Source organism: Dipodomys spectabilis, unplaced genomic scaffold, assembly GCF_019054845.1.
Source record: "Dipodomys spectabilis isolate Male_0828 unplaced genomic scaffold, ASM1905484v1 ptg000003l, whole genome shotgun sequence".
Taxonomy (NCBI): Eukaryota; Metazoa; Chordata; class Mammalia; order Rodentia; family Heteromyidae; genus Dipodomys; species Dipodomys spectabilis.
This window is the reverse complement of record NW_024870680.1, coordinates 5,867,600-5,880,315: the sequence shown is the minus strand read 5'-3', so window position 1 is coordinate 5,880,315 and position 12,716 is coordinate 5,867,600. Positions and strand designations below refer to the sequence as shown.

General features: G+C 34.8%; 1 protein-coding gene across 11 annotated transcripts in view; it reads right to left on the bottom strand.

The window, feature by feature from the left end:
- Window positions 1–12,716, bottom strand: part of Dlg2 (discs large MAGUK scaffold protein 2) — a 2,085,086-nt gene that overhangs the window by 677,491 nt on the left and 1,394,879 nt on the right. For all 11 annotated transcript variants that reach the window (XM_042686455.1, XM_042686483.1, XM_042686517.1 and 8 more), the window contains one exon: window positions 3,221–3,271. In XM_042686455.1, the coding sequence (XP_042542389.1) occupies window positions 3,221–3,271 (51 nt within the window). The remainder of the gene's footprint in view (window positions 1–3,220; window positions 3,272–12,716) is intronic.

Sequence of the window (12,716 nt, the reverse complement as noted above, 5' to 3'; positions counted from 1 at the left end):
TTATAAGATATTTCTCTGTTGCTTTGTATGTCCCTTCCCCATGGTACAACCCCTGCTTTTACTGTATTTGATGTTGGTATAATTTGTGGAGGGGAAGGGAAAAAACAAATTGTTTAAATAGGGATACAGGTGGACCCATTGCAACAATGAGATGTACAAGATGTTATGTCGAAAATGAGCTTTACAACTTTGGCATGGGGGGGGGGGAAGGGTATTGGAAGGGATGGGAAGGGGAAACAAAGGAGGAGGCAACAATGCTTGATAAGAAGTGCACTCATTACCTTGCCCATGTAATTGTAACCCCTTTGTATGGTATTTTCACAATAAAAAAAAGAAAGAAAATAAAACTATTCTGCTTCAAAAAAAAGAAGAGAGATATTATATCATGTCTGGGTTAAAGGTATTCAGGAAAATATAAAAGAGAAATTAATATAGAAAAAGGTAATTACAGAGATGAAGTCATCAAGTAAACAAGAGTTTGTGACATCCAGGTTGCAATTGTAGAATGGTCTTATAAAGAAGGTGGAAAAATTCCTTCCCTGTCCTGAGAAGGACATACTGGCTCAGAATGATGAGGTGGTATCCATTTGATTGATTGGATTTTGTTTTCTCAAGGACATTTGAAGAAAAGTTATCAGCTAAAAGTGAAGATGAAGGAAGAGAAATTTTAGAGAACAAATAAAATGTGAAATTATTGTCTCAAAGAATGAGAAAGATTTTTCTACAGAAAATTTTAAGAATTGCCAGAGTTTCTCATGAGCCAATGGTTAAGAATTTGAAGTGTGATGAGGGAGTATTTCTCTGGCCATTTTCTGGTGCTGAGGTGGTGGCATAGAATAAGTCAAATTAAGAAGGTCTGAGGTTTTGCTGGATAAACACAAAATGGGAGAGAGGAGAGAAATACTGAGTGTATGAGAGGGGCAATTAGAGTTATGAACCAGGCAGTATTTTCTAGGTAGAGGGAAGATCTGGAATAGAGTAGAGAGAAAAGTGGAGGAAAATGATGAAATCAGTCTCTAGGTCTGAATGGCAGTTGAAGAATTTTAGGGGAGGGAGTATTATAACAAATGACAGGGACCAAGAGGAAGTACTGGTCAAAGAAGATGATGCCTGACAAACAGACTTTGGAAAGAGTGTAGTCAATGGAACTTTCAGTGTTCCCCATGTGCCTGGGTGATTGGTAGCCCTAGGAGTAGCAAGAGACATCAGAGAAAGTGCTCAGGATCAGGAAGCAAGTAAGCATCAGAACCCTCACTAGCTTCCTCAATTTCCCTCTCCTGTGGAATATTTTCTCTCATACCAATGTTAGCTTCTCATTCTTTTATGACTTATACAGTCAGGATAAGAAAACGTGTTTACTGGCTTGAGGGGGAAAAACAGAAGTTTTTACATTTTCATTTTGTGCTGTACATCACAAATCTTACAGAGAAAGTGTGTGTGTGTGTGTGTGTGTGTGTGTGTGTGTGTGTGTGTGTGTGTGTGTTCTCTCATTTGAGCTAATTTCCTATATGCTTCAGTTTTCTCTATTTAGTATGCCATTAAATTTTTATCAAAGTCCATAATGGAAGTTTTAAAGACCTCATTTGTCAAACACTTAACTTCCAATGTAAATTTCCTTTTAAAGACACTCATACTCAATAAAAATTAAGCTGAAAATGAGAAATTCCTTGACTCAGGAAAGCGAATAAGCAGTAAATTACAAAGGAGCTGGGAACTAATGTGAAGGTCTAGAGTGTTAATTTATACTTGAATGAAGGTTCATGGGAAAACACTTATATTTTATTGCTTATTATAAATGTATTATATGCTTATTCTAACTGATGTGGAGACTAAAGACACTCAAAAGGAAGAAATCAAAATCATCCAACAATTCTTAACACGATGCCATCACTTTTGACATTTTTTGTTGGTAGTATGGCTTGAATTCAGGGCTTAGGTATTGTCCTGAGCTCTTTCACTCAAGTCTAGCACTCTACCACTTTGAGCCACAACTCCACTTCCAGTTTCTTGCTAGTTAATTGGAGATAAGGTTTAAGGATTCTTCTGCTCGGGCTGGCTCTGAACTGCAATCCTCATATCTCAGCCTCCTGAGTAGCTAAGATTACAGACATGAACCACCAGCACCCTGCTTATCTGACATTTTAAATATCCTTTTAAAACATGATTTTTTTAATTTAAAAATACAATCTAGGTAGACCTCATATCCTCAAGTTCAGTGTTTGGTTAAATATTATTTAAATATATTTTAATATTTAATTAAATTTAATATAATTAATATGATATATGCTAATATTTTATGAAACTCCTCTTTCATCTTTCACCATTATAAACAATACTAATATGAGCAATCTTTCTGTAATTGTCTATTCTTACTAATAGAAATTGTAAATACAAAAGTGTGCTCATTCTGCAGGCTTTTGATCCAGATTACTAAATTGCTCTTTTAGCGTTATACTCATTTCAGCACCATTCATTGGTACTCTATACTAATATTCTTTTACATTTGTTTCTCAGTTAGAGCGAAAATCTGCTTACTGTCATTGTCTTTCATTGCTGCTTAACAGAGTTTTACATGTGTATTAGCCTTTTAATAATGATAAATATTCTATTAATGCCTCTTGTCACTTTGTTCTTTCTAGATAGCTTATGGCTTTTCTCTTATGCCTTTGTTAAATGTCTAAATATATTAGGTCCATGTGGCATAGTTTCCTTTATTTGTCTAAAGCATTTGCCAAATTCCTTCCAGAATGTTCACAGACCTCTGTAGAGTTGTCCTATTTTTCTCTAAGTGGGTAGTTTTAAAATTTGTCTCTCTCTCTCCCTCTCTCTCTCAATAAAAGATGCATGGTAATTGCAGTTCTGATGATGACATCAATGTCACACAAATAAGAATATAAAGCATCAGATATTAGAAAGGTATAGCCAGTAGACTAATAATTAAAAAAAAAACAAAGTATAAACTCATGTAACATTTCTCTCTTTTTTTTTTATAAATTCATTTCTCCAGGTCCTTACGATGTGGTGTAGATTCAGAACATTATGGTTATTTGGCTTCCTGCTGCAATACTCTGCCTGCAAGCATTCCATTAATATTTTCACTGTGAGTACCGTGAGAAATTTCCAGGTTATGATACACAATCATGTGATTTTACAAGACAACCAATTAGGAACTAGAATGTGTGAGGCAAAATTGTGACTTGGAATATAAATTTCATCTTACCCTCTCCAGTGTAATTTCTTCAAATTCATATTCAATTTCTGTCCCATTGACCTGCAAATAAGAGAGAAAAATATTAATATGTATTAAATACATATGGAGGAGGAAATGCTGTATATTAAAAAGGTTTCAGAGTTAAAGTTTTATTCTGGCCATAAATCAACCACATTTTCTTATTTTTTATGATTATTATGTTCTTGTCTAAATGAAATATAATCTAAGGTCTTCTGAAATATATGACTAAAACAAAATGGACAAAGGCTGTTACATAGTTTAGAATTTTATTTATGGTTTACAGAGAGGAAAAATAATATAAAATATGTATCATGAGTTTGAAAGAAACAAATCATCTAGGGGCAAGGGAAATTGTTTACTAATGTCTTTTTAAATTCATAAATAACACTAAAATATGACCTTAAAAGTCAATGATAAAATCAGCACAGGTATATATCATTCAGAGTAGTAAAACAGCATTAAGGACTGTGTCAGCTAAGATGTATTTTCCTTATTGGCTTAAGTTCAGGTAATTTATTTTCATTATTCTTTTATTATATTAATGAGAAGGCCCTGGGCCATAAAACAGTGCCCATATACTTTAGTGGCAATAAGAAAAAACAAAAGTGGAACATGGTTTGGATTTTCTACTGAGCAACTGTTTTAAACTCTCAACCAAGCCTTAAATCAATTTGAATTTACTGAGAAAAATACATGTATTTTAAGCAGAGCCAGTCACCTTAGATTTCAAAAGATGGGCATAGAAAATTATGAAGAGTGACTTTTAAAGAATCTATCAAATATTCAGTCTCTATTCTTTCACAAATTTCTTCTTAACCAGGCAAGAAGAATCTCTGAGCAAGACAGTTCTCAAATTGAATTCTTCCTTTGTTTAATACATGTCCTGACAATATTGTTAGAATTTGAGAATCAGCTAAGGAGACAATCATTTTAGTATAAAACTGTAATTTCTGTAAGATTCTCACTTTAGTTTGCTTTTTCATCTTAAGAGAACTGAAACAGAGAACAACTTACAGGAGCTCTATGGAAGCAAGGACCAGAGAGCCTGAGCCTTTACCCAATACAGACCCTGACAAGAGGGAACTGACATAGGATAAAAGGCTAATATAAATGAACTGCTTAAGTAAGGGATTGATTCACCTATCTGATTCAGAAACACAGATATTTGTGAATTCTCTTTCATGAGGCATCTGGACCTGGGATCAGGGGCAAACATAAGTAGTTATAATCAGAAAACAATGAAGAATGGCAATGACTACTGTGTACCCACTGCTCACACAGAACATGTTTTTTATTACCCAATTACATGGGCTAATTGGTGAATCACCTTTTACTCTGTTACTAGATTATCAAAAAGTCCTAAACACAATTTGATTTTCTGGGCTTTAGCAACTTAATGACTCTCAGTCAAGGACTGATGATGTCAGAGAGCTTTTGAAGCTTTATGGAGGATTTTGTTTGCTGCATGTAAAAGGAAGGATGAAAGAAAGAAAGAAAAGAACCCTCACACTCCCTCTGTATGAGTAGGCTTCCATCTGCATTTTGTTTTTATTTCTTGTAACTTTCTCTAGTTGATAGAAGGAGGGAAGTGGGGGAAGACTGAATTAATAGATGTGATTTCATTTGCTCAGTATGGCTCCATGAGTCTTTTGTTTGCTTCACCGGTTTCCTAGAATGAACTCCCTCACATTAAAGCATTTCAGACTAGGGAAAGAAACAGAAAAAAAAAGAACTCTAAAGAGAAATAAAAAATAAGCTTTTGATAACAAATAAAGATCCACGGTGAATGACATTCTGTTTAGGAAGCACTTAAAAGAGAGCCTGCCCACTTGGCTTTATATTTCTAAAATCATTATACAGTGATTCTAAGATACTTGCATATTCTCATTGCTGTTACAACATTTCCTGGTCAGCTGGATGAAGTATCTTAGGTTCACATGTATTCCTTGCATGGATAGTTCTCAATCAAAGAAAATAATGCCATTTACCCTATTCAGCACTATCCAGGAGTTCTTTATAAGAATAGATGGTACCATCTAGTCTGTGTTTAAATGAAAACAACTATGTCTACAAGAGGTTTTGGTGAAATCATAGAAAAGTTAAAGACACTTAGCATAGGCAAGGCAGCATTTCAACATTAACTGATGAACACTTGAGAGACTCCAGGGTCTGTGCTCTCATCAGCAAGACAGCAGGGGCTATGTGGTACCTATTATCTCTATGACAGGACATGCTAAAACTTTTCTTGAAAGAGATTTTGATGGAAAGGACGAGATAAAAAAATTTAAGAACACTTCCATTTTAACTGGAAATACGTAAATCTGGGCTATGACATTCATGAACATTTAGTGCCTTTTCAAACCACCAGATGAGGTATTCTTCCAATATTTTTTCCACATTTATTTAGATCATGGCTGCTTACAGAGTGATCCAAGAACCAAGGAGTCTCTATAGCCACTCACCCTGAAACATAATCTTACACATCTTTTTCATTCAGTAAAACTAGAACTGTGCTCTGAGATCTGGATATGTGTTTGTGAAGGAGAATTACAGAGGAGCTGTTGTTGAGTGAGTTTGTTGTGCTGGTGTCATTCTAATCCCAGTTTTTTACTATACAAGTTTCAGTTAACAAAGGTCATTTTTCTGAAAAGAATTCACACACACACACACCACACACACACACACACACATATTGTATATTGATTAGTCAAGATAAAAATTCTCCCTGGGATATTTCTCTACCCTGGTAATGTTTTGTGCTCCTGGGAGTTTTAGATCTTCCAGAGGCATAGATGAAGTTCTTGTTTCATCATTTACAATCTCTTCTTTACCCAAAGACCCTGGAAAAGTGAGAGGACTTGTAGACTTGAAGTTTCAATAAAATAAATGAAATGTTTGGTTCTGGAAAAAATGTTTTTCTTTGAGAATTGATTTATACTGAACCTGACGGTTGTGTGAGGACAGCTGGTAGCATCAACAGTGGTCAAAGAAATCCAATTAGTGCTACATATTGTCTAGCACTTTTCTGGACATGTAGGCTCTTGGGATTATATGGCATTCAAGCTGAGAATGACCCACAGCACATCTACATTCAGACATTTTATCTAATGTTCTAATTCACGAATCTTGACTACTTTACATATTTTTATCTTTGAGAGCCTTTAGTTAATTTTACTGTCGCTTTTTTCTTTGCTGCTATAGTAACCACCTGCCTCAATGATGACATAATTTGATTTTGAGATGTATTTTTATCCCTGAAAAGGAGTTTTTTTCATGAATAACTCATGTGAATTATTCCATGTCTTAATCTTCTTTAATTGGAATCTTAATGGTTTCATTGCATTTTATTTTTGCTTCTTTACCACTTTTTTTTATAATTTCACGAATGCTAAGAACATACTAAACTTGAAGAATTAATATTTATACCTTCTCATGTTATATATTTTAACAAGTGCAGAAACAGGTAGCAAAGCATTGACATCTTAACTGTAACCCATCTCTGCACAATGAGCAATTATTGAACATCTATGAGGTGCCAAGAATAGTGACAGACACTGAGAAAGTAAAGATTTTTAAAGACATATCCTCATTCTCAAAAAACTCATATATTTCAAAGAGGACCCAAAATTTATACATGTGCATATGAAATACAAATGTAGACTAGAGCCACAACCCTACTATTACCACATTTTAAATCTGCTTTGGTCTTTATCACTTGTTCTATATAGCAATTTTAGATCTATTTATTATGATTTGTACACATAGGATATGATGTTCTACTAATCCTGCCCCTGTTATGAAGCAAATATTAAATAAAAGATATGTCTCCTATCATTATTACTTGAGAATATAGCATTACCACTAGACTTGGGAAGAATATGACACCCAAGAAAATCAATTTCAAATTATCATGGCTTCTTGTCATTTCCAGAGTACGACACAAACCATGATACTTATATCTGTGGATACATCATATTATACAGGGCCTATCACAAATAAACAGGTGATTTAATGAACTGTTAAGTGGAATTGGTTAGGTGCATAAAACCAGGTGTTCTCAAAGATCTAGATTATTAATAGAATGCAATCTTCCCTGGACCCAACCCCCCTGTCATTCCTAGTTTATAAATCCTCATTGAGATCATTTTGTCTCAGGTTACCTTACTGCATAGAGATCCAACCACCATGGACACTCCAGAAAAATCAACATGGATGCATACATATATGTATACATAGATGTCATGCATATATATACACATGTACCCTTGTGCTTACTGGCTTTCCTCCTCCTATTACTTTGTCCTTATCCTTCTTTCCAATTAGGGTGTTTCTTAGAGTAAATATGTCATGATGCTTCACTGCTTTATATTCTTGAATCTTCCATGTATTCTCCCAGATACTCAGTAGGCAAGAATGTGGACTCCAGAAAAGAAAAAAGATACAAACTTCAATCTGTGTTCCAATATTTACAAAGTCTATAGATGTGGTAAACATTCTCAATCTCCTAAAAAATATCTCTATTTCTTCTTCATACATAGTATGGTACTAACAAGAGTACTTGCCTCACATGTTTATAGTGAGGTGACAATTAGAGAATTCATATGAACCACATAGCACGCACATATTCTAAGTAATAAATTTTAGCCAAAAATTCCACAATTTTATAAAATTCTTGAGAATGAGATCGCATATGTTAAGTATATGAATCATAATAGGTTTTCAAAGGGATGGTATAATAATATTAATAGTTCTGGATAATAAGGGACAAAATAATTATTTGATCAAATATCAAATGTTTCATAATTTTTTATAATTTATTTATAATTTTTTTTATAAATTTCCACCCAACAATATAAATTCGTGCTCAATAAGCCAACATATTTGCTTTCTCCTCCAAAATTTGCTGAAATCTTTTTCTAATCCAAATATTAATCTCTCTTTTTACTTTCCTCCTTTTCTTTCTTGCTATCAAGTGCCAATACTGTGGTTTGAACTTACAGTCCTACTCACAGTAGATGCTGCTTGCTCAAGATTAGAACTCTACCACTTGAGCCATGTCTCCAGACATTTTGCTTGTTAATTGGAGATGGAGTCTCATGGACTTTTGTCCTTGGGCTGACCTCAACCATGATCTCAGACTCTTCAGTAACTAGGCTTATAGGTGTGAGCCACTGACACTCAGTTTCCATCCCTATCTTTAACTAATGAGCTTCCTCACTACCTATTTATGTGTTCTTGCTTCAAGTTAAGAGGCATTTCATAGAGAAATTTACAGCTTAGATTTGTCAAAATGCCTAATTCTATTGTATCTCTGTCACTTACTTATAGTCTGTCACTTCTGTCACTTACAAGCTACAAGAATTTATCTCTGTTATGCATTGCATACATCAGTGTGTCACTATTACTCATTTAAAAGCTTGGTTGTAAGCAAAAGGTTGTTTAAACTTTGTAGAACACCTGCCTTATCAAAGGTGTGCATCTAGATATTATATGATTAAGTACTATTTAGTTATAAGACACTAATCCCAGTGGATATTTTTTTTAATTTCAATAAACAGACATATTACTGATTTTCTTAGTCAGGGTTCTAATTTTTATATGTGTACTATTCCTTTTATTCACTGGAATGTGTTCTACCATTGAGCCTTGACTTTAAGTTAAATTTTTAAATCTTGATTTAAATCTTGATTGTTGAATTTAATGAATTGATAAAGCTTCTATCAAATAAAGAAGAAAATATCCTATAATCTTCTTTGCCTTCTTCTATCCTTTTCCTTCATTCCTTTTCTCTCTTCCTCTTTTCTTTTCTTTCCTCCTTCCCTCCTCTCCTCCTTTCCCCTCTTTCACTTTTTTCATTTTCTCTGTCTTAGTTAGAAGTTGACTTTAGACAAGTGATTATAAATTTAATAGTTATATTTTGCAATTTTAGTTCTAAATCATGCTTTTTTTAAAAAAACAAGTAGCTTTTTAAATCTAAATATGACCCAACAATATCACTTCTGGGCATTTACCTAAATGATTATAAACAAGGTCATACTAAAAGCTACCAGCACAACTATGTTTATTCATCATAGCTAAGATAAGGAACCAGACCAGATGCCCCTCAGTAGATGAATCAAGAAAATATGATATATACCTTGCATTCTCTCTGACCACAAGGGACTAAAATTAGAACTCAACACCAAAAGCCACCAAAGAAAGTCCGATATCACATGGAGGCTGAACAACACACTGCTGAATCACGAGTGGGTCATGGAAGAGATTAGAAAGGAAATTCAAATGTTCATGCTATTCAACAAAAATGAACACACAAATTACCAGCTCCTCTGGGACACAGCAAAGGCAGTACTCAGAGGTAAGTTTATAGCTCTGAGCTCCTACATCAACAAATTGGAGAGATCTGAAACAAACAATTTAATGACACATCTAAACCTCCTTGAAAAAGAGCAGCAAGATAAACCCCAATCCAGTAGACGGAAAGAAATAATCAAAATTAAATCAGAATTAAATAAATTAGAATCCAAAAAAACTATAGAAAGAATCAACAAAACAAAGAGTTGGTTCTTCGAAAAACTTAACAAAATTGACAGACCCTTAGCAAATCTTATCAGAAACAGAAGAGAACACACCCAAATAAATAAACTCAGAGATGAGAATGGAAACATCACCACGGAAATAACCAAGAATCAGAACATTATAAGGGAATACTTCTCAAAACTTTATGCTAATAAGTTTGAGAACTTGACAGAAATGGACCTTTTCCTAGCAAATATTGACATGCCAAAACTAAACCAAGATGAGTTAAACCAGCTTAATAGGCCCATATCAAGCGTTGAAATAGAAACAGCAATAAGAGACCTTCCAGCAAAGAAAAGTCCAGGACCAGATGGTTTTACAGCAGAATTCTACAAGGCCTTCAAAGCAGAGCTCACACCAATTCTCCTCCAACTCTTCAATGAAATTGAGAGAGAAAGCTCACTACCGAACACATTCTATGAAGCCATCATAACCCTCATCCCCAAACCAGGCAGGGACTCATCAAAGAAAGAGAACTATAGACCCATTTCTTTGATGAACACTGATGCAAAACTTCTCAACAAAATTTTGGCCAACCGACTTCAACAATTCATCCAAAAAATCATACACCAGGATCAAACAGGATTCATTTCAGGGATGCAAAGCTAGATCAATATATGCAAATCAATTAATATTATTCATCACATCAACAGGAGCAAGAATAAGAACCACATGGTTATCTCAATAGATGCAGAAAAAGCATTCGACAAGATCCAACACCCCTTTATGATGAAGGTTTTGGAAAAATTAGGAATCCATGGAACATTCCTCAATGCAATAAAGACTGTATATGACAAACCTACAGCCAGCATTATACTTAATGGTGAAAAACTAAAGCCATTCCCTCTTAACTCAGGAACAAGACAAGGATGTCCACTCTCTCCACTTCTCTTCAATCTAGTATTAGAATGCCTAGCTACAGCAATAAGACAAGATGCAGACAGAAAGGGGATCCAAATAGGGACAGAGGAAATAAAACTCTCCCTCTTTGCAGATGACATGATCTTGTATTTAAAGAATCCCATAGACTCCACTCCCAAATTACTCAAGCTGATTCAAAACTTTGGCAAAGTAGCAGGTATAAAATTAACTCCCAAAAATCAATGGCTTTTCTGTATGCCAACAATGAGAAAAGTGTGGCTGAAATTAGGAAAGCAACTCCATTTGTAATAGCCCCACAAAAAATAAAATACTTAGGAATTAACTTAACCAAAGAAGTGAAGGACCTCTATGATGAAAACTTTAAAATCTTGAAAAAGGAAATTAAAACAGAACTTAGAAAATGGCAAAACCTCTCATGCTCCTTGATTGGAAAGGTTAACATCAAGAAAATGACAATACTTCCCAAGGCTATCTACAAATTCAACACGATACCTATCAAAATTCCAACCTCATTCTTCAAGGAAATAGAAGAGGCAATCCAAAAATTCATATGGAACAATAAAAGACCCCAAATAGCAAAAACGCTCCTCAACGGAACGAACACTGCTGGAGGAATATCAATACCAAATTTCAAACTCTACTATAAAGCCATAGTAATCAAAACAGCTTGGTATTGGCATAAGAACAGACCTCAGGACCAATGGAATAGAATTGAAAACCCAGAAATGAACCTACAGACCTATAGCCACCTAATCTTCGATAAGGGAGCTAAAACAATAGAATGGAAGAAAGACAGCCTCTTCAGTAAATGGTGCTGGCAAAATTGGTTAACTACTTGTAGAAAACTAAAGCTAGATCCTTATGCATCACCCTGCACCAGAATCAACTCCAAATGGATCAAAGACCTTGAAGTCAAAGCAGACACTCTGAAAACATTACAGGATGGAATAGGAGAAACCCTAGGTCTCCTTGGCTCAGGCCGAAATTTTCTGAATAGAGACCCGGAAACACAACAAATCAAAGGAAGGTTGGACAAATGGGATTGCATGAAGTTGCAGAGCTTCTGCATGGCGAAGGACATAGTTAGCAAGATCAATAGAAAGCCCACAGATTGAGAGAAGATCTTCACTAGCCATACAACAGACAAGGGTCTCATATCTAAAATATACTTGGAACTCAAAAAATTAAATCCCCCAACAACAAATCCTCAAAGAAACAACTGCCCAATAAATAAGTGGGCTAAAGACTTAAAGAGAAACTTCTCTGAAGAAGAAAGAAGGATGGCCAATAAACACATGAAGAAATGCTCAACATCCCTAGCCATAAAAGAAATACAAATCAAAACAACATTGAGATATCACCTCACTCCAGTTAGAACAGCAAAAATCAAGAACTCTAACAACAACAGATGCTGGAGGGGATGTGGACAGAAAGGAACCTTACTTCACTGTTGGTGGGAATGTAAACTTGTTCAACCACTTTGGAAAGCAGTATGGAGGTTCCTCAAAAGACTTCACATAGAACTCCCCTATGACCCAGCAATCCCACTTTTGGGCATTTACTCAAATGTTTACATATAAGACCACACTAAAGCTACCAGCACAACTATGTTTATTGCAGCATTATTTACCATAGCTAAGATATGGAACCAATCCAGATGCCCCTCAGTAGATGAATGGATCAAGAAAATGTGGTGTATATACACAATGGAATTCTATGCCTCCATCAGAAAGAATGACATTGCCCCATTTGTTAGGAAATGGAAAAACTTGGAAAAAATTATGTTAAGTGAAGTAAGCCAGGCCCAAAGAAACATAGGTCCCATGGTTTCCCTTATTTGCAATATCTAGTATATGTATGAGTCAAGTGGAAAAGGTCAGATAATGTGATGTCAGGAAAATGAACCCTTAGATGTGTATTTTAATGTTTTTATCCTTTCATGCATTTGTTTCTAACTCATTTATAAGATTATCTCTTTGTAGCTTTGTATGTCCCTCCCCCACAGTATAACCTCTGCTTTCACTAT